We start from the raw sequence: 22907 nt of genomic DNA on the forward strand, positions 1-22907 counted from the left end.
GAAACTGCAAAATTCCCAGCCTACATGGATATGCTTTGCCTGGGGACTTGAGAAATGAAGGAGTCAGCAGATGGGTAACATGGGACTCTCCTGGCACCCCCACGGCAGTCTGCACCTCTTGCACCCCCTACTCAGCTAAGGACCTGCCAATCTTGTGTCACATGCATGTACTTCCGTTAGTTGTGTTCTGTGCTTGCTCTCAAGTCCTGTGGACTCTATTTAGAGCCTTCTAGCTGGATGGGGGAAGGGAAATCCTAATTTCTTCTGCCGTTACCATTTTCTTCCCTCTGTCTCTGTTGTTCCTGCTTCCCCCAGGGACAGTGATTCCTGCAGGTTCCCTTACTTTCTTCTCAGTTCTCCCCTGAAATAGTGTAGGCTCCACAAGAATGGACGTTTCCTTATTTTTTTCAGCCCCCCAAACCCTTGCTCAGTACACAGCAGGCATTCAGCAAATATTGGTAAAATGAACCCATATGTTGTCAGTCTTCCTGTTTCCCATCCTCTCCTATTCCTGCAAAGTTGTCCCAATCTTGTGCAACCCTGCCTCACTCCACTGGTGAAGAAAACAGAGCACAGGCTAGCTGGAAGTATCAAATATCCTGTATCTCCACCATCACATAACCCACAGGTCAGCTGAGACCACCCAGTCCCTTGAGTTCCAGATGAGTTGTCTTGGGTGCCTACTCCATGTCCTCCGGCAGCCCAGTGCCCCTCCGAGACTTGTGCCTGTTCCGGGGGTGAGGGGGGTTTCGCATACTCACGCTCACTCTGCCTTTATGCTGTGGCCCCTTCTCATCTGTTGAGCCTCACGTTCTCAGCTTCCAGGTGTGTGCCCCAACCACCTTCCAGCATGGTTGTGGCGTGCTGAGCAGGCTCCAAGCGCTCTCCGTGCAGAGGAGACGCTCCAGCTCCTGAGGGTTCTTCTGCCCGCCCCACTATTGGGGATTCCCCCAGATTCTGCACCTCTCACAGCCCTGAGCCTTTTTGCTGACTTCTCTCTCTTCTGTCCTCCCTTTCTGTACAAGATAAAACTGTCCTCTCAGGCAGAGAAGCTTAGCCATGTGTGTAGCTTGGGCTCCTAATTCTCAATCTCTAGGTTCTCATCTTAGCTCCTTAGTCTTTATCTTCCTAAAGGAAAGTCAAGTGCCCTAAGAAACTTGTAAGAAACAAGAACAAAAAGTACATGTTTGCCTCTATTCTGGCTACATTTGTGAACTTGACCGAGAAGCTAAATTCACCTTGTACTTGTGGAATTACAAAGCCTATGGGCTCAGCCCAACATTTCATACAGTTAGCAAATATATGCTAGTGTGTGCGTGCACGGACTTTGGAAGGTAATGCAAGAAACTTGTATCATTGGAAGCCTACAGGGAAGCAGGAATGGGGTAAAGGCTTCCTTCTTAGCGTACAGCCCTCAGTATTCATGGACTTCCTATAATTAAAATACATTGACATCATACCTATGTAATGTCAATAAGTAAGGTACAGGTGCCCTGATATGCTGGTTACACCAAAGTGATCATATCCAGTGACCTTAAGCCATGTGCGTCATGGGCATAGCTGACTTTGTGTACATTTGACGAACTAGGCACAGAGCCCAGTACTGGAGAACTTGCCATTCATGGTACACAGTGGTTCCTGCCCCTAGGATTTCCTGGTTGGAAAGGGCTGAGTTCTCGGGATACAGTTCTTTCTGGGCAAGTGTTTAGGTTGCATCATCTAGTAGAGGGGCCCCAACACTGCTCTAGATTTATCCCAGCCACTTCTTACCTCAAAAAGATTCTTAAGAAGGAATACATTTTAAAAGACTTTTAAAGTACATCTGATGGAAGTCTAAGCAGTAATAAGGATAACAGTAAAGAGGAGATCATAATTAGTCTGCGCCAACAGCCAAAAATATCTCACTCATGACCAGTAGGGAATGCTAAGGAACCAACTACGGTTTTGAAAACTGCTTAGTAAGAGAATGAAGCATTTATCCTGCTTCACCTATGCAAACTGACTTCATGGTAACCAAGGCGTTGATAAACGAATGTTTCTCTTCATGGGAAGATTTCAGAATACAAATGGAATGATGTAATTTGAATGCTCCCATTTTTCAAACCCTGTTGATAGAGGCCGTGATCATCAATGGCTAATAACATTAAAAAAAAAAGAGAGAGAGAGAAAGAGAGATGTCCCTTATATTTCCATTAAATCTATTAGATGTAGAACCTTAGTGAGTCTCAGAGTTGACCTTTTTTTCAGAAGTAATTCCTTATGTTGTGTTCTTCCTTCAACACACATACAATAACACCACACATAAATTATTCCCTCTGAAAAAAATCAAATTCCCATATCTAATAATAAATTTGTAGGAAATTCAAAAAGAATGAGTTAAATGATCCAACAGAGACATAACTAGCAAAATCCAGGCCTTAGGTCTTCAGAACAATCTGGTTTCTTCAAATAAACTACAAAGGGGATAAGGAAAGAGATGAGAGAGAATGTATAGCTTAACACAGATTTAAGAGACAACAAAGCACTTAAAACGAACAGGTTTTATTTGGATCCTAGTTTAGACAAACTGTTAAGATTTATGGAGCAATTGAGGGAGATTTGAATACTGAGTGGATATCTGGTAATATTAAATTATTGTTAATGTTTTAGGTATTATAATATTAAATGGTTATGATCCCCAAAAGCCCTTAGCATTTTAGAGATAGGAGTATATATTGAATTATTTGTGATGAAAATGAAAAGAAAAAGAGCTTCTGACATCTGTGCTTGTGTAGACATAGAAGCCTCTGAGAGGACGTTGAAAGAATTTGTAATGATATCTTGTAATCATATGTTACTTCTGGGAGGGGAGCTTTGGGATCAGGAGTGAAATTGGGAGGAAAACAGATCTTTGCACAGATAGCTACCTTGTTGGTAGTGCCTTTTTCAAAGAAGTAACCCAAAAATAAATGAAATATAATGGGGGAAAGGTCAATAAAACCTCAAAATGCTTGAGAGGATGAGAAAGGCGTAGGCTGCTACTGTCCAGCATGTGGGTGGGCTGGCCCATGCCATATTTGTCAGAGTAGGGTGGTCCCAGCGCTGTCTGCACCAGAATCAGGTCCAGCCCACTCCATCCCAGCCAGAGTCTCTGCGAGTGGAGCATAAACACAGTTAGCAACTTTAGTCCTTCATGGACCAAGTGCTAGCTTTTCAAATACTCATTATAGTGGTTTGGAACTTCAGATCGTGTAGGCCAAAAATAAGCTCCGATTTGAATTCAAAGCGGCACAGTCTTGAGCGTCTGAAGCCTTTTTCAGTTGTTGACGACGATCTAATCAGCAGATGTCTCCGTGTAAGTCTGGGGAGCGTCTCTTCCGTGCTGCCTTGGTTGGGGAGAAACAGAGTGTGCTGCTGGCTCTGAGTGTAGAAGTATTTGTGGTAATTTGTGTTTTGTTTAATGAAAATAATTTTTCCTTTATTTCCAGTGTTTATTATCTTTGATTAAGCATTCTTCATTTTTTCCCCCCAGCATCATTGATAAGGAAGTTTCATTAATGGCAGAGATGGATAAAGTTAAAGAAGAAGCCAGTAAGTAGACACATGGTTATTAGTTTATAAGCCTCCCAATCAGAAGCAATCCATGGGTCAAACTGACAGTGATAGCAGACTCTCACAGGGTCTGAAACCTTACACTGAAATCCTGGTTCACGAACCCTTGTAACTTTGGGCAAGTCTCTTAGCCCTGGAAACTCCCATTATGTCATATAGGAGGGGGCAGGACTGTAGCACCCTCATCTGAGCTGAAGGCATAGTAGAATCAACTTGGGGTAAATCACAGCTATCAGTTGGATTTGTTGACCTCCAAGGCAACTGTTGGGCACATAAAGCGTTTTAATTAGAGTTATGACATTGAATTCACTGTTAAATTTATATAAGGGATCCTCAGAAAGTTCATGGAAAATGCCTACTATGAAAAACTACACATAAATTTCAAAAAAATTTGCATTAAAATGAGCATTTTTAAAATTATTTTATTTGTTTTCACTTAATTCGAAAGGCAAAGAGAGAAATCTTCCATGGGTCAGGGAAAAGCCAGAAGCCCAGAACTCAATCTGGGTGTCTCAGGTGGGTGGCAAGGACCCAGGAACTTGGACAATCACCTGCTGCCACCCTGGCATGCATTAGCAGGAAGCTGGATCAGAAGCAGAGGAACCGGGACTTGAACCACACACTTCAGTGTAAGATGCGAGTGTCTCAAGTGGCATCTTAACCACTGCATGAAATGCCCACCCCTACACTTATCTTTTTATTCCATCAACTTTTTGAAATTCTTTCATAAATCTTTCTTTATACAGTCATTTTCAGTTACTCTCTTTTAAGCTTTGTTTAATTCAAACTGAATCCTCCTAAAATATTATAATGTCCCATTTGAAACAATTATTTAAATTCCCTTCAACATATTGAATTACATATATAAACTAAATGCATATCAGTTTTTTCAAGCACTTCAGATGCCTGACAAAGCAAACTCACAAAACTAAGAAGCAAAGTATTCCTAAGCTTTTAAGCAACTCAAATAAGATCGATAATTCAAACTTAGAGATGTACTAAATGAAGCTTTCTTAAAACGCACCAGTTCTGTTACAAACTTTGTCCAATACACGGATGCCTGCCAGCTTAAAACCACAGGAGAAAATCAATTTCATGTCTTAAATTGAAATCACAAGTCTGATTGCTTCACGCACCAAGTTCTCTATTTAAAGAAAGATTCCACTTAAGTTATCTTGCTCATTGCAAAACTTTTCCTAAATTTAACACAAAATATTAATATTCTGGGTTTGAGTTGCTTTCTGCCCTTCATGCTTACTTCATTGAGAAGAGTTGCTCAATGAAGAGGAGAACAGATTGCCATCCTAAATGGGCTGAGAGTCACGGGTTGGAAATTTCAGTGGAAACAAGATTTCTCAGATTCAACATCCAGCCACAAGCAAGCATTCGAGTGCTCGCTTATTCTTTAAGTCTGTGCCCTGTGTTAATGCCATCCCTAAGACCATATGTTTCAACTAGGATTTAGTTTTGCAATCTTTGTTTTTTTCGTCCTTACCCAAATTTCAACTCACGAACTGGAGAAGTGGCACCCTGTGGTTCCAACCAAGTTCCAGCTAAATCCCTTCCCCACTCACTGCAATGTCTTTATTTCTGCCAGAATGAAAGATCAGGCCAGATTTTTCTCTTTTAAATTATTCTTTTCTGGACCTTGGCCACAATTCAATTGTTGTTTTATGGCAAATATCTTTGTTTTTGTTACACAATTCTAAATCATTTTAAACACCATTTTAAAATCCAAAATACAGCAAATTTTATTAAATGAAACTAATGTGATCCAGGGTGAAGCTGGATATTTTAGTAGTTATGCAATCCCTTTGATTGTGAAATTATTTTATTCTTATGCTATTTGTTGATTTATTCAGTAAAAGTAGACTATACTCCTATTATGTAAGATTTTTCCCTATTTGTTAGGGATAGCTCATTTCAGTGTCTTAGCACAATGCTAAAAATGCTAACAATCAACACAGACACAACTGATTCCCTGGAATTGACAGAGAAAGTCCCTAGCACATCACTTTCTCAGAAGGTCACAAAAATCCTTGGGTTTCACATACTCGTTATTCCTTCTTGGGACAATTACCTTGGGTGCCAAGACCTGTGGAATGTGTAATTTCTCCGGAGAGCATCCCTGTCTCTCAAACTCAGTCAATCAATAACAGTTCCATACTAAGCACTGTTAGAGACCAGAATAACCAGCAAACAGATACACGAACGATGAAGCCTGCTCTCAGTGTGTTCTCCTGCTGGCTGAAGCTGCTGGATTGGTTGACAGGGAAGGGTGCTGCAGGCCCGGGTTTAGAACAGCCTAGGGCCCAAGGAATCGAGTTTGTGTTCCTTGGAAGCAGACAGACAGAGTGCATATCTGGTTTCCACCCATTTCCTAGCTGTGTGACTTGAGACCATTTTGCTCACATCCCAAAGCCTAGGGTTCCATCTCAGAAAAAGGTGGATAATAGTAGTGGGTATCTCAAAAAGTTATTGTCAAGACCAAATAAGAGGATAACTGTCAGGCATTTAACATAGTGCCTGACGCAATATATCTGCACAATATGAAAAGCTCTTGTTAGTCACCAAGTTGGTGCATCCCCCTTCATACTCAGTCAGAAGTGGGGGTGAGAACGGTTGGGTTCATCTCTCAGGTGGCACCCCTGTATCAACTGTACATCTTCCCCACCATTGGAAGCCTTGAATTTCTCCCCACTAAATATAGAACTCTCTCTACAACCACTGTCTTGAACTTACTTAGCTATGATGTCAAGAGTGTTTTTGCTATTTTCCATTTCCTTGTACATTGTATAAGCCAGGTTCCCTCAATGACAACATAAGCTCCCGTATTCCCCATGGCATCTGACACAACGCTGAAAAGACTGTAGGTACTTCCTAAGCATTTGTTAAAATAGATGATTGTCATCAATTCAGTATCTATAGACTGTAGGACCCAGTAGACATGAACACTAATGAATTGCAAACAAGAAGTAGATCATGATGAATGTATCTCACCTCACCAATAACATTTATAGTTAACATTTTTGAGTAAACTACAGTAACACTTCACAAGTGTTATTCTACTTTGTTCCTCATTACCCTATTATATTTTATAGATGGAGAAACTTAAGTATATTATAATGGTAGCAAGGGTCTCACACTTCATCCATATATCCAGGGAATTGACAGACATGCTCTTAGTGTGTCAGGTTTACCAGAGATATAGAGGAAAATATTACTTTGTATTGATGGAAACACAGATATATTACAAAGGAGAATACAAAGTTCATAAGGAATAAAGGATTTCAAGCCACTTCTGCTCCATCTTCTGCCCACCCCCACCATGGTTTTGGACATACCTTCTGCTGAGGAGTATGAAGATACTTCAAGAAATTTGTGGAAAATAGTATGAAAGGTGTTGGCATTGTGGTGCAGCAGGGTTAAGCCAACACTTCTGCTGCTGACAGCTCTGATCAGAGTGCCAGTTCAAGTCTTGGTTAATCTGCTTCTGATAGAGCTTCCTGCTAACGGTGCCTAGAATGGCAGCAGAAAACAGCCCAAGTTTACTGGGCCTCAGCCACCTATGGGGGAGACCCGGATGGAGTTCCTGGCACCTGGCTTCAGCCTGACCGAGACCTGTCTGTTGCAGCCATTTGGGGAGTGAACCAATGGATGGAAAGTCTCTTGGTCTCTCTCTCTCTCTTTCCTTCTCTTTCTCTCCCTCTCCCTCCCTGAATCTGTTTCCCTTTCCCTCCACTCTGCTTTTCAAATACTCCTTTCACTCTGCTTTTCAAATACATAAAATAAATATTTAAAACGAGTGAGTTCATTTTAGTGCAAAAATTTGTGAAATCTATGTGTATGAGGAGTTCTCAAAAGTTCATGGACAATGAAAATGCTACACATGGATGTTAAAAAATTTTGCACCAAAATAAGCATCTTGTAATTCCATTTTCCATGAACTTTTTGAAGTACCCTCCTACTGTTTGAGAAGCCTTAAGATTTTCCATGGTTCAAGTAATATAAGCAAGCTTCCAGTGTCTCCTAAAAACTTGAAAGGAATTTATAAATCCTATTGAGAAAATGGATTCAAGCATACTGCGACTGTTGTTAAAAGTGAATGAATAATATTAATTAAGTGAATGCAGTGAAAACCTAAGGTATATGGGACTGTCTCCCTCTACAGATTTCTGAAAGGATGGTGCTTTCAAAATATACTTATTTTTCTATTTTGAATTATAGCATCAATGAATCTTAAAATCTCACCTTATTTTTGCCTTTGGTTTCCATGAGAGATGTTTTTGAGGTGAAAATATTCACCCCCAAAGAATATTGGCTTTAGCTCTCTCACGTTTTAAGGCTTTTTCATAATGAAAGGCTTTGAAATGTTAATGAGACTGTATGTAAAACTCATCAGAAACTTGCTGACGCAAAGTGTTCATCTCCATGCACATTTGCATGAATGTAAACTCAAAACTTATTGGTGATCTTGCCACCTGCATTTTTATTTTAGGGCCCATTTATATCTATTCCTACAATGCCTTTTTGTTTGGTATGAATGCCCAAGTTCTACTTAATCAAAATGAACAGTGACCCCAAATTGTCACACAGTCCCACAAATAATCCATGAGGAAAAGTCAAATCTGTGTTCACTGCAGTCACTCGGGGTCTGCTGACCCCTCTCCTAACTGCCTGGTCAAGGCTGAGCCTTCAGAACTGTTTTTTCATGGCACTTTGTAAGAGGAAATACCTTGCTCCCACTTCCCACTCGAGAGTCGTTTTCTCTTGGTTGAATTGTAAAGACAAATAACCAGTCAAAGGCTTGGGTCCTAAGCAGTCTTAGGTGATCCCTGTATACAAGGAACGTCCATCTAGCCTTAGCTACTCCTTTCAAGTGCTGGGTTCACTCATTCCCTGAATCCTTCATTCGGCCAGCATATTGGGCACCCCCTCCATACCAGGCAGTCGGTACCATGGACACAGAGAACTGCAAAATTCAGCTTGCACCGGAGCCTCACAGGTGGCTGGAGATAGCTACAGAGCCCGGCAGGCAATATTAACACGCTGAGCAGGGCAGGCGGGGACCCTGGTACACAGGCCACCATGGATCCCAGCTTTACTCCATTATTGTCATGTGGCAGTGCTGGCCAGCTGTGGCCAGAAATTCCAGTTTTTTAGAAGACACCAGAAATCCAGCTTTCAAATGAAATCTTTTTAGCTTCAATTGTGGGCATTTATTATGTAAAAGGGATGTGTGAACCACACAAAACATACGCACTCTGACCAAAAATGATATTGGATGACCTTTGTTCCAACAGGGTAACCTGAGACATCATTTAGGAATACACTGTCTGCATTCAGATGAAAATTCCCTTCATTCCCATCATCTGGACATGCTTCTCACTAGCTCCTGTCTTGATAGCAATCGGTTTGTTGCTAGCAGCATAAAAAGATAATGTCTTGGTCTGTTTGAAGAATGGATTATGGTTTGCAGGAAATCTTAATTCTTAAATGATTCCTTGCTTCTTTTCTTTTTTGAGTTTTTGAAGTGACTTTTTTTTGACATTATCTAGTAAGAGCTCTTGAAATCATAAATTATATTGTTTGGCTCTGCATGTTGGTGGTGAAGATGGCCTAATAAAGCCGCTGATCCTTGTTCAGCCAAAAGTAGAACAGGTTCTACGTGTGCGCCATCTCCAATGGGCTGCTCTTAGGACTCAAATGCATATAGGAAGACAGTTCATGCATGACTTGAATTAGACCCCTACAAGTCTGTCGATTGAAAAAGCAGGCTTAATAGTTAAGTCTTACTCTGGGTGTTTGTACTCACTGCTTCTGAACTCCACAATCTTTGGGGAAGCACACACGTACAAGTTAACCTACATCTATTCGAACCTTTAGTTCAACAGACAGATGTGTGAAAAAGTGGTGCCAGAGAACTCCCCTGTGTCTTCTCTACACGTACAGATGTGGAAAAGCACACACAAATCCAGTGCAAGCTGGCTGCACTCACCCTTGACATTTTTCCATCAGGGACACTTACGACAAAGACATGAGACACTCTGTTCTGAAACTTCTCTCTGTTTGCAAAATGGAAACATATCTGCAGAGCATCAAAACCAGAGGCATTTTTCAGCTCACAGAAAGCTAATAAATTAAAACTTGTATGTCCAATTCCAATAACACAGCTAGTTGCTGCAGACAAGTGTGTGAATTTTGCAACAAAATTCAGATGGGATTTTTAGTATGTCTTTTTTCAGAGGTAGCTATTTCAGAGTAACTCACAAATTGAAAAGTCCAAATTAAGCAGGTGGGATCAGATGCCCATGGAAAAATTAAAAAGAAGCATGTGGCATCCAGTGGATCAGAAGGAACTGCATTGGTTTAGGGATTTGTAGATAAGGACAGCAGGAAATGGGTTGTTGGTACTGGGCACCAAGGGTGAACCCACCGCAGTGACTAACTCAGAACAAAGTCAAGGTCCGGCAAAGCAGTCAGGCTGTGGCGGGAGGATTGATGCCAAGAAATTAGGCCAGTGAATATGTGTAAATCTCTAGCCTTCACATGCTATTCCTTCTTATTTGGCAGTGGAAATCCTGACCGCTCGTCAGAAGAAAGCAGAAGAACTAAAGAGACTCACTGATCTAGCCAGTCAGATGGCAGAGATGCAGCTGGCCGAACTCAGGGCGGAGATTAAGGTCAGTCCTGAAAGCCCGGAGCCTGAACCCGGAGCCAGAGCGCTAGCCCCATGGTTGCTCTGCGGCCCCAGAGCTCTGCTCTCTGAGGCTGTCGCTTCGTGCACCCAGCTCTCCTTTACAGGGTTGAAAGAGACAGTCCAGAAAGGGGGGAGAGGCACAGACTGTTTTCTCAGTCAACAGAGACTGACCCAAATAAAGTGTACCCAACCCTGAATCATTGCTGGGATGGGGGATATTATTTTCACACCACGTAAGGTGTATGTGTGTATATAAGCACACACATGAGCACATATATAATACAAACAGTGTAACAGTAAGGATTATAAAGCTGCAGTCTGTGCTGACTTCTTTCCTATACCTGTTTGTAACTAGGTGCCTTTTTACTAAAAACATTACCTACCAATATGTATCTGTTAGATCTCCCTTGCAAGCAACAGAAACTGACCCTGGCAAACCCCGAGAACAAGTACAATTTGAGAGAATGGAAGTGTAGCTCACCAAAGCAGTAGGGTCTAAAGACAGGTCTACAAACAGGCAAGCAGCCCTGGTGACTTGCGCCATGTACGAAGCAGAATTCTTTAGGGCTCCTGAGTGGTCTCCAGGGCTCATCAGCCCTTCTGCTGCCCCACTGGATCTGCTGGTTTCAACCCCTAACAGGAAGGCTGCGACTGGCCTCGCTTTGGTCCCATCCATCATTTGGCCAAAAGAGAAGGTAACTGATAGACCCACCAGGACTGTGGGTCTTAGAAACTGCACTAGGGGGGGTGACGCTGTGGCGTAGTGGGTAAAACCACTGCCTTCAGTGCAGGCATCCCATATGGGCACCGGTTTGAGTCCCGGCTGCTCCATTTCTGATCCACCTCTCTGCTATGGCCTGGGAAAGCAGCAGAAGACGACTCAAGTCCTTGGTCCCCTGCACCCGCGTGGGAGACCTGGAAGAAGCTCCTGGCTCCTGGCTTCAGATCAGCACAGCTCCGCCATTGCAGCCAATTGGGGAGTGAACCAGCAGATGGAAGACCTCTCTCTCTGCCTCTCCTTCTCTTTCTGTGTAACTCTGACTTTCAAATAAATAAATAAATCTTAAAAAGAAGAAGAAACGGCCGGCGCCGTGGCTTAACAGGCTAATCCTCCGCCTTGTGGCGCCGGCACACCGGGTTCTAGTCCCGGTTAGGGCGCCGGATTCTATCCCAGTTGCCCCTCTTCCAGGCCAGCTCTCTGCTATGGCCCGGGAAGTGGAGGATGGCCCAAGTGCTTAGGCCCTGCACCCGCATGGGAGACCAGGAGAAGCACCTGGCTCCTGCCTTCGGATCAGAGCAATGAGCCGGCCACAGCGGCCATTGGAGGGTGAACCAACGGCAAAAAGGAAGACCTTTCTCTCTGTCTCTCTCTCTCTCACTATCCACTCTGCCTGTCCAAAAAAAAAAAAAAAAAAAAAAAGAAGAAGAAGAAGAAGAAACAAAGAGAGAGAGGAAGGAAGGAAAGAAGGAAGAAAGGAAGGAAGCAAACTGCACTAGAGTAGTTACCAGACCCAGAAGTGATTATTAGGAAGACAAGAACGAATGATCACATTTGTGAAGTTTATAAATTGCCCCTTATCTTCCTCTTTTTTCACTCATATACTAAACACACCACACATATACACACACATCCACATGTATACCTGTACACACACACTCCTAACTTCTTACCCACTTCTAGGGAACTACAGTAGTTTTAGGACACAGTTGCTGCTAGCTTCACAAATAAAACTGCTCACCAGGAGATAGACCTGGTTAAGAATGGTAGAAAGTAGCAAGCGACTTTGGTCTCCATCCTGGTGAAGCACAGAGAATCCAACAGAAGAGGGCTCCCCTGCAGATAACAAATGCTCTAGTGGTGTCTTCCCTCCTCATCTTCTCTGCTCTGGCCTTTTTGGCCTCCCACTCATCTTCCTGCCCCAGCTGTCTCTTTCTTTCCAGCCTTATCCTGCACCCTAAATTCAGAGTTTTATGCCCAAAGCAAATCTGTTTTCCCTTAGTATGATCTGTCCTTCCTCAGCATGAATTCTACCACTGGACTCATTTTTTAAATTTTTGGTCTATTTTATGTATTTGAAAGACAGAAAGAGAGTGCCATGCACTGGTTCACTCCCCAGATGCTGCAACAGTGGGAGCTGGGCCAGGACTAAGCCAGCAGCCAATAACTCCATCCAGGTCTCCCACATGGATGGCAGCAACTCAAGTACTGGAGCCGCGGCCAGCTTCCTCCCAGGGTGAGCATTAGTGGGAAACTTGAGTCAGGAGCAGAGCTGGGACTTGAACCCAGGCATTCTGGTATGGGATATAGGCATCCTAAGCAGCACTTAACCTTTGCCTCAAGCACCCACCCCTCCAATATATAATTCAACTCCCATCTCTTCCTATGATAATCTCAGCTTGTCAGAAAATCAAGTGAACGATAAAAATTATCAGCTTCCAGATCTGTTGAAATCAACTCATCTTCCAAGTTTCGTTTCTGCCTGTCAAAATCTCATCCCCATCCTGAAAGGCTCAGTAGCACGGGCTTTGGGAGGCAGGCGGTCCAGCTGCAAACCGCTGCTTCTGTGGCCTTGAGTAAAGCACGCATTGTCTCAGATTCTTAGGCTCTCAAGTCCCCATCTGTAAAACAGGTAATACTAGTGCTGGCTTCAGAGCAGTGCAACACGCAGAAATGAGGTGATCTGTGGAGAACTTGGTCAGTGTCTGGCAAATGTTTAATATTTTTTAGCTCAACTGCTCCCACTTGCATAACTCTTACTCTGTCCCGCTCGGTAGGAAATTATTGCTTCCTCTCTCTGATTTCGAAAGCACCAGCCACATTCTACCTTGTATTGTATTTAGTGGTGTCTGTGTCCCTTACCATGTGGCACGCTCCCTGGTAAACTCGGGGAGGGCCCACGTCACAGCTATTGCTGTATTACTCTGTCATCACACATAGATCTTAACTTTAAATTGAATTTTAAATGAATTGAAAAATAATCTCTTCACCACTTCCTTTAAGAGCACTTGAAATTCCATCATTGAAGATGATGTTTCTTAGACACTAATGGCTTTTTGGACTTCCCGGTTCCCTATTAAAATAGAGGGGGTAGGGTGGGAGGGGCTGATAGAGCAGTTCCGGTGCAGGTCAGGAGGCCCACATCCCGTTATCAGATCCCCACTGTGCTCCTGCTTCTTGCTTCCTGCTCAAGTACATCCCGGGAAGCGGCTCAAGCAGTAGTTGGGTGCCTGCCACCCATGCAGGAGATGCAAATAGAGTTCAAGGCCTCTGACTCTGGCCCAGCCCCAGCCACTGCCGGCATTTGCAGAGTCAACCAAGAGCAGATGGGCGTTCACTGTCTGTCTCTCTAATAAAAACATCAACTAGAAATGGCTGTCTATGAAGGAAGACATGTTTTCTCTTGGTGGTTAATACCCTAGCAGGCTCTTGGCCAAATTAGGAAGACCCTGCCACACTGCAACCCAGAAAATGCTTCTAGCGTGTGGGCGCCAAAAGGCTCAGTAGATGAGCCCAGATGCACATTTTCCTGTGTCACCGCCTTGTCCAAGCCCAGGCTGGGGGGAGACAGGGCCCTCAGACACTCCCAGAAGAGGAGGGTGATCATGCCCCCAGGCAGGACAGAACTAAATGGAGCCTCCGGGCCCAGGGCTGGAACGATCACCACCATCCACGGGCACCGGATGTAATTACAGGGCTCCTGCTTCCCCTCTGTCTCCTGCAGCACTTTGTCAGCGAGCGTAAATATGATGAAGAGCTTGGGAAAGCTGCCCGGTTCTCCTGCGACATCGAACAGCTGAAGGCCCAAATCATGCTCTGTGGAGAGAGTGAGTGTCGCGTTCCTCGCGCTCAATACTTCTGTGTGAGCGAGTGCGGTGTTGTTGGGAGTTAACATGGGAAATGCCAGGTGTGCAGTCCCCCAGGGGGTCTGGAGGGAGGGTCTAAAGAGACTTCATGATCTGAGGTCACGACACAAGTCCCTAGAAATGCCAGGATTTGAACTTCGACTCCTCAAATGCCACTGTCCCCAGCCCCCAGTGAACCCCCAGGATTTAGCGGAACACAGCAGGCCAGCTCTTCCCAAGCACCGCCAGGTAAACTGCTTCCCTCATGTCCGAGAGCCCGGCTTCTGCAGAGACCTGGTAGGCAGAGAGTGAGCCTCCCTAGGCAGCCCGGGAACACTCAGCCACTGTGTGCAGCCGCCGGCCCTGCCTTCTCTGTGCCCAGTGAAGTCTGCAGATAATCAAAGACTTCACTGTCCCCATTAGCTTCCGTCTTGTTCCCTATTAAAGCTTAATTAGAGCAGCTAATGTGCAACAGAATCGGCTGCCGTTTCTCCCCCTGCTCCCTCCCGCCCACCCACGAGGGGAGGTGGGAGCCAGCGCTCAGGTGACCCAGGAGGGCGGAGGGCGGGGCGAGGGCCGTGCCCCAGTGCGCAGCCTCCGGCAGCTGAGCTCCGCAGCACTCCTGGATTCAAAATGGAAATCGCTCTTGTTTTTAAAAAGCTTAATCTAAAGATTAGGGAACTCTGTTAAACCAAACAGTATCCTGCACAGAGAATGGACTGTGTAAATTATGTATATTATATGTAATTATCATACAGGTTACAGTGCAGTTGGCTGTCCTGTACTAATACGTAGGTCGTAATAAGGTTCACTCTCGCCGCCCGGTCTTCCATGTCACTGTATGTGCGTTCAGCCGTGACAATGGCGCGTGCACTGATTATCACACGTGGGCCGCCTCCACTTTCTCACCATGGAGGTTAACAGTAATCTGAGCCTCCTTCCTTGCTCTCACATCTTTGGTAATTATCCGGTTCTTCTGACTGCCCGTCTTAAATGATTCCTTCTTTTTCCCTGGGTGCTGCTTTGCTCCCGAAAGGATCGGCCTGTTTACTGCCCACTCCCAGCCCTTGCCTCCCTTCTGAAAAGGCAAACTGGTCTGGGTCACGGTCAGAGAGTTGGCTGCCCGGGCTACTTTCCCCAGCGGGACACTAAAGCTCAGTGGCCCTGTGTCACCTTCCCAGGTGGGCTGGGGAGGGGTCGCCTCACCTGCTGTCCTCTGAGTGCTGCAGGTACCATCTAGGGGGGAACACCCCTCACCAAATTCCAAGTGTCCCTGTGAAACACGGCCGCACGTATCGCAGGCAGTAGTCTTCACAAGACCATTTCCTATTTGGCTTTCTTGAGGGTACGTGGAGAGCCCACAGCTGCTGACCCGGAAATAGTGGTCCTTGAGCTGTAGGGCAGAATGGCCCTATGAAGCTGAACCTGGTGAGCCGAAGAGCCGCTGAAATCCCCTGGTCGTGTTTGGACAGCCCCCAAGTCGTTGTCGCACCTGGCAGACAAAAAAAGAAGGCACTGGAGCTAGCTGCTGTCCTTGCCATTTCTAATGTTCCGGGGGCCCTGCTAGTCTCTCCTAATCCTCCAGCATCACCCTGGGATTAGGTCTGATCCAACAAAGGCCGCGGAGAAAATTGCTTTTAAAAATTGGTGACAATTTTAAGATTCAAAGAAAGGTCTTGCTGTCCGGGCTGACAGTCAGAATTCCAGTGAGCGCCGAGAGAGGAGTCACAGCTTTACCCTTGAGCTGATTCCCCGTGGCCCCAGTTCCGCACAGCCACAGAGAAATCGTCCTGTCAGAAGCCACCACTTCCAACGCCAGCGGGAATGGCAGTGATGAAGGTTGAGCAGACCTGCCTGAGCCCTGGGCCCTGGGCCCTGAGCCCTGAGCCCTGACGGGCGTCTGCGTGCGCAGCCTGCCTTGCCTGCAGCATTGGAAGGGGTGCACATCTGCACGGGGGCTTCAGAAAAACGGGTGGCAAACGGCTGGCTAATGCAGCGCTGTTGGACAGAGCAGATGCTGGCAGGGCCGGCCCTGTGCTGGAAGATACGCCTGGCCCAGAGCGGGGTGGTTCTAACAGCCGCCGTCAGCCGTGCCCAGGCCCATCTCTGCAGCGCGGACTGCCCAGGGGCCGCGGCGGGGCAGCGAGAACGGCCTGGGCCTCACAGCAGCGGGTGCTGGTGCACAGGGCACAGGAGAAAAGCCTCAGGGCTCCTCTCTGTCTCCCCCGGGCGCCTCGTGACCCAGGGCTCCTGTGCAGTTGTCGGATAGGTCTGTGTCCTGGAAGCACCTCCCAGCTTGGGTGACTATGCTGTCCTCTCAGGTCAGGGATTCCCACGGGAGAAACGTGCTGGGCTCCGAGCACATCTTCCAACAACAACAACAACAAACGCGGCTTCAGTGCCTCCCTGAATGTTTATAAAGGACTTCCGCCAGCTCCTTCGTCTCCTGGCACTGCCTGACACCCCGCCCTTTCTTGTTGCAGTTACCCATCCAAAGAATAACTACTCCTCCAGAACGCCCTGCACCTCCCTGCTGCCTCTGCTGAACGCTCACGCGGCGGCCTCTGGGAAGCAGAGTAACTTTCCCCGAAAATCATCCAATCACAACAAGCCCTCCGAGGGTAAAGCAGCAAACCCAAAAATGGTGAGCGGTCTTCCCAGCACGGCCGAGCCCCCTCACCAGCCCATGCCGGCTAACAAGCAGGTAAGCCACCCTGGGAGCCGGCAGCTGTTGGAGACCGAGCTCCCTGGGGTCACCCCCAGCCTCCCGCCAGCCCCCAGCATCACTGCCTGGCCTCGCCATGGGGAAGAAGTGGGCCGCGTGCCCGCGGGACGGCATTAGTAGCTCCACCGGAGGACGGCGGCCCTTCGCGTGCCCCCCAGTTGCCGCCATCCCCAGGTCCCCGTCATCAGCCCACATGTGGGAAACACCCATCCAGACACAGGAGGAAGATTCAGAACTGCCACCGAGACCCTCTGTGAGAGGAAGCTGGGCGTTGGTATTTTAGGATCGCTTAATTTTTCCCACTTAGGTTTTGGTTACTGGTCAGAAGACAGGTACTGGCGTTGTGGTGCAGCAGGTTAAGCTGACATCTGTATGATGCCAGCATCCGTGTTGGAGCACCAGTGTGGTCCTGCACATGGGAGATCTGCATGAAGTTCCCAGCTCTTGGCTTTGGCCTGGCCCAAGCCCCGGCAGTTGCGGCCACGTGGGGAATTAACAGTGGGTGCTCTCTATCTCTCTCCCTCTCCCTCTCCGTCTCTCTCTCTCTCTCTCTCTCTCTCTCTCTCTCTCCATCTCTCTCTCTCTCTCTCTCTGTCATTCTGCCTTTAAAATAAAACAAATATTTTTTTTAGGGGCCAAGGCTGTGGCGTAGCAGGTTAACGCCCTGGCCTGAAGCACTGGCATCCCATATGGGCGCCAGTTCTAGTCCTGGCTGCTCCTCTTCCAATCCAGCTCTCTGTTATGGCCTGGGAAAGCAGTAGAAGATGGCCCAAGTCCTTGGGCCCCTGTACCCACATGGGAGACCCGGAAGAAGCTCCTGGCTCCTGGCTTCGGATCGGCATAGCTCTGGCCGTTGTGGCCACTGGGGAGAGAACTAGTGGATGGAAGACCTCTCTCTCTGCCTCTACCTCTCTCTGTAATTCTGTCTTTCAAATAAATAAAAATAAATCTTTAAAAAATTATTTTATTTATTTGAAAGATAGAGTGACAGAGAGAGGTAGAGAGAGAGAGAGAGGTCTTCCATCCACTGGTTCACTCCCCAGATGGCCACAAGAGCTGGAGCTGGGTCGGTCCAAAGCCAGGATAAGGAGCTTCTTCCAGGTCTCCCATGCGAGTGCAGGGGCCCAAGAACTTGGGCCATCTTCTACTGCTTTCCCAGGCCATAGCAGAGAGCTGGATCAGAAGTGGAGCAGCCGGGACCAGAACCGGTGCCCTGCCAGCACTTGAGGCCAGGGCTTTAACCCACTGAGCAACAGCACCAGCCTTAAAATAAAACAGATCTTAAAATAATAAGAGGCCAAAGTTAGTGTAAACTTTTCTTCTCTTGGGGTTTCAGTAAAGAGAACACATCTCAAAATGACAGCATCCATTCTCTATTGTGACAGGAGAGGAGCATCTTCCCTCCCTCCTGCTGCTTTGCAGCTGTATCTAAGCGAGGTGACTTCCTCCTTAGTGCTAGAGAATGAGTGAGAAGTGGCGTTGGCTGGTAGAGCAGTTGGGCCTGCTGTAAAGACACCTGTCATGCTCTCGGAGCAAGAGAGCTCTAGGAAAGGCTTGCTTTAATGTGCCAAAATGCTGGTTTCCCAACAAGCTCCCTGCTGGGTTTTATGATCCTGGTCTTTTGTAATTCCCATGAGTGACACAAACAGGCATTTCGCTGGCCCTGAATACCCTCAGGAACTTCCCAACAGCACTTCCACAAGGTGCGTTTCATGCCTTCATGCATTAGAGATCACACTAGAACCTGTTTTACTTGTAGTCTAAATACTTCTGCACAGCCTCTGTTCTTTGCTGATTATTAAGCAGCGTGATAAAGTCAAGTCTGAAAGTCAGTCTGGCCGTTTCCGTGAGAACGAGAGGGGCCAGGTTCACTGCCATCTCTGGAGATGCTGTGTCAGCTCACTGCTCTGGCATTCCAGGTGCCAGTCACGTAAGGTGACCTGCACTTGCACATCGAGGCCAGACACCATAGACCAGGCCAGAGGGCCCTGTGCTTCAGAGCACAACCAGAGCGCTCCATCCGTAATGAGGAGTTGGTGAAACCAAGGAGATGGGACCACCTCACACTCCGGCCCTTCCCTTCAGACCCATGCTTGGAATCCTCAAGAGCCTGGAATTCTACTTCCAAGTGGCCCCGGGGCAGTGTTCGGGATCTGTTTGTGCCACTTCCCTGGATACACCATCTTGAGGGCAGACCACACTGCCAGTTTGCGCACCCATAGGTCCACATGGTGATTATAGGTGGGAGTGGGTGTGAGGCTTAGGTCGGGGGGAGTTTAGGGACCTCACTCATGCGTGCAAATGCCCCTCCCAGTATGGGATGGAGCCAGAGGCAGGAAGAGACAACATTTGGACTGTCCGACTAGGCCCTGAATTTTTGCAGGCTGGAGCATCCAGTCACAGTGCACAAATGAAGAACCTTATCTGTGTGTAACTCACAAAACTGCACGTCGTAGTCATACAGCAGGTGTGGTTAGTGAACAGGTCTGCGTTCATGTCGCAAGTTGTTCACGCACCTTGTCAGGAGACAGTGCCCAGAGTGGGAATGGCTTTACCATTTGCCACCTGTAGACCTTAGACAAATCCCTTAAACTCAATATCCTCATTTATAAATTAAAGCAAAGAATAGCAACTATCTGAAGGGGTGATTGTGATGCCAGCTGAGCAAACGCACGGTAAGGTACCGCGCCCGGCTCCTGGCACAGTGTAGTCACGGAGAAGTGCTGGCTATTACTGACCTCACGGAGCTCAGAGCCTCTCTCCCTGGTGCAGCGACAGACAAGTTTACGCCACTGCTCCCTCACCACCGTCTGTCTGTGTGCGTGGCTGCTGGCTTGTTGAAAGAACGATCTTTCAGGAGGAGGCTTCCAAATGTGCTGGATTCGAACCGCAAACATGTAGAGAGAATCGGCTCCCTCTGTGGGGACGCCATCCATCCGTGCCCCGCCAAGAGCTACCAGATAGGCTTCCTCTCTGTACTTGCTCAAGAGGAGATTTCGGAAGTATGGTATTTGTTTTGAAATAAAAAAGAAACTGCTTTAGAGAAGAAAAATTACAGTCAGAATTTTGCCTTTTGTCTTCATATATGTGATTAGAATTCATAGACACAGTAGATATGGAAGGTCCCAGAAATTGTCCCAGAAGTCATCATTGCTCCGCCCATGTTACATTTTGTTCCGCCGTGTTTTAAACATCCTATATTTGGCCCAGCTCTGAGCTGCCTTATTTTCTGTGATTTCTCACCATCGGTGACTCTCTTGCAGTTCCATGTAGAAGGCAGTGCAGTGTCCTTGTGAGACTGAGGGTTTTTGTCCGCTTGGCCTCATTTGCATGTCGTCATAGTCTTCTGCTTACCTGGGACTTAGAGATTTGATTTCCCTGATGTCATCTGTGGATGTCACCTGTGGCTTACTGGTATCCAATACCTCTCTCTTTTGCTTCCTTGGTAGAATGGGTCTTCCAGCCAAAGACGAAGATTTAACCCCCAGTATCATAACAACAGGCTAAACGGGCCTGCCAAGTCACAGGGCGGCGGGAACGAGGCGGAGCCCGTGGCCAAGGGCAACGGCCGGCACGAACACCGAAGACAGCTGCACAACGGCTTCCGTCCCAAAAACAAAGGCGGCGCCAAAAACCAAGAGGCCCCCTTGGGGACAAAGACCCCGGAGGCCGCAGCACACCCCGAAAAGCCGCGGCGGAGGCAGCACCCTGCAGACAGCTCCGAGGCCCGGCCTGTCCGGGGAAGCGTGGGCAGGGTTTCACAGTGCAATCTCTGTCCCCCGAGAATAGAGGTCTCCCCAGACGCCGCCGTCCTCTCCGTCCCAGCCGTAACGTTGGTGGCCTGAGCCAGGAGAGTAAAGAGCAGTTTCCACTCCATTCTGGTTCTGGTTCCCGGCCCGAGGTGCTGACCCAATTCGCTGCCAAAAGAGAGTCAATCAGAGTATACAGGCCCTGTGTGGTTGTGTCATCCTCTCGTAATCGTTTTTACTAATTCTAATAATCAGCTCTAGCTTGCTTCATAACCTTCATGGCTTTGCTTGATCTGTTGATGCTTTTTCTCATCAAGACTTTGCAGCATTTTAGCCAGGCAATATTTACTCATCTGTTAGGAAAATCCAGACGTGGCTGAAGATCAGAGGCTCAGTTAGCAACCTATGTTGTAGCAGTGCTGTCAGTCCATTGATCGTTGTTAGAGAGTTCCTGTTACAGACAATATTCCTGATGATCAGACAAACATGAGCTGCCGAAGACACATGCGCTTTTGTAGAATTTAACATCTGGTGTTTTTCTGAAAATATATATATATATACATATATTGCTTTATTTGAAACAAATTAAAATATGCTGCATTTGACACCTGGCTCGTTTTGTTTGTTGATGCCCATCTTAGTATTGAATGTTCTATGTCCCGCTTTCAAGAAAACCTTAGCAACGAGAGGTTGTGGCACAAAGCTCTATCCGATCCTGTTTCTTTTAGGACAAGCACACTTTCAGAAAAAATAGTACCCCTTCAGGGAGTGAACATTTAGACTAGCAGTAGAGACACCCACGTTCCATACCGGAGTGACTGAGTTGGAGTCGCAGCTCCTGATCCTGTCTCTGGCTTCCAGCTAGTGCAGACCCTGGGAGGCAGCGGCGATGGCCTAAGTAACTGGGCTCCTGCCACATGGGAGACCTGGATTGATTCTTAGCTCCGAGCTTTCGCCACTGCCCAGCCCTGGTTGTTGCAGACATCTGGGGAGAGAACCAGCAAATGAGAACTCTGTTTCTTTCTAATTCTCAAATAAACATAAATTTATAAAGGAAACAATGCTCCTTCCATTCCATTACACACAGATAGATGGGGATGCATGTCTTAGATACCATGTGGCAGTTAGAAACCTTGATTGCAGGTAACCTAAACCTTGGCTCAGCTTAGCCTGAACAATAAAGCAAATGCATTGGTCCAGTGGCTGACAAGTCCAGTATCAAAGTAAGCCTTGGGTCTAGCTAATCCAGGCTCCGGCCCCCTTCTCTTGATAGACTCAGCTCTCCCATCCTGCTTAGGCCAGCTAACCTGATATTCAGAATGATAGGAAGTGCCCTCCCCACCTCCAAGACCCAGGGCTGTCTCCCCCACTGTAGAGAAGAGAGAAACTAGTTGGCTTCCACATGCAGCCAGTGTTTCTCTGACAGAGGTTTTACATACCACAGCTCACAGCTCGAAGGCCTATCCCTAAACCAGTCATCAAGCAGGGACAGGTAGTGAATGGGACATACTAATTATCGTAGACTAATGGAAGCCTACCCCTGGAGCTGGGGTATGGCCAGCTTCCCAGAAGCATCTGGGTGTGTGGAGAAGGGCCACCCTATCGCAGGAAGGGGGAATGGGCCTTAGTGGCCCAAACACCAAGTAGTCTGTTCCCTCTCTTTGACTGCAGGACAGAGTGGTCTGGGCACTGCCTCCACCGCATCACCATGCGAACTCCAGATATTTTGGCTCCTTCCATGGGCCAGTGCTGGTTTTTTTTTTTTTTATTATTAAACTTTTATTTAATGAATATAAATTTCCAAAGTATAGCTTATGGGTTACAATGGCTTCCCCCGTCCCATAACTTCCCTCCCGCCCGCAACCCTCCCCTTTCCTGCTCCCTCTCCCCTTCCATTCATGTAAAGATTCATTTTCAATTCTCTTTATATACGGAAGATCAGTTTAGTATATATTAGGTAAAGATTTCAACATTTTGCCCACATAGCAACGTAAAGTGAATAAACTACCATTGGATTACTAATTATAGCATTAAATAGCAATGTACAGCACATTAAAGACAGAGATCCTACATATTTTTTTTTTCAAATTAATTTTCTATGCCATTTCCATTTTAACACCAGGTTGTTTTTTTTTTTTTTTCATTTCCAATTCTCTTTATGTACAGAAGATCAATTCGGTATATAATTAGTAAAGACCTCATCAGTTTGTGCCCACACAGAAACACATAGTATAAAAATACTGTTTCAGTACTAGTTATAGCATCACTTCGCTTTAGACGACACATTGGGGACAGATCC

The 22907-nt window shown here is 46.6% G+C and overlaps 1 protein-coding gene across 5 annotated transcripts in view; it reads left to right on the top strand.

Annotated features, from left to right (window-relative positions):
• Nucleotides 1–21213, top strand: part of SPATS2L (spermatogenesis associated serine rich 2 like) — a 170801-nt gene extending 149588 nt beyond the window's left edge. For all 5 annotated transcript variants that reach the window (XM_062189686.1, XM_062189678.1, XM_062189670.1 and 2 more), the window contains 5 exons: nucleotides 3512–3570; nucleotides 10165–10274; nucleotides 14014–14116; nucleotides 16618–16838; nucleotides 20309–21213. In XM_062189686.1, coding sequence (XP_062045670.1) covers nucleotides 3512–3570; nucleotides 10165–10274; nucleotides 14014–14116; nucleotides 16618–16838; nucleotides 20309–20704 — 889 coding nt within the window. In that variant the 3' untranslated portion in view covers nucleotides 20705–21213. The remainder of the gene's footprint in view (nucleotides 1–3511; nucleotides 3571–10164; nucleotides 10275–14013; nucleotides 14117–16617; nucleotides 16839–20308) is intronic.
• Nucleotides 21214–22907: the final 1694 nt, after the last annotated feature.

The sequence above is a fragment of the Lepus europaeus genome, chromosome 1, assembly GCF_033115175.1.
Source record: "Lepus europaeus isolate LE1 chromosome 1, mLepTim1.pri, whole genome shotgun sequence".
NCBI lineage: Eukaryota > Metazoa > Chordata > Mammalia > Lagomorpha > Leporidae > Lepus > Lepus europaeus.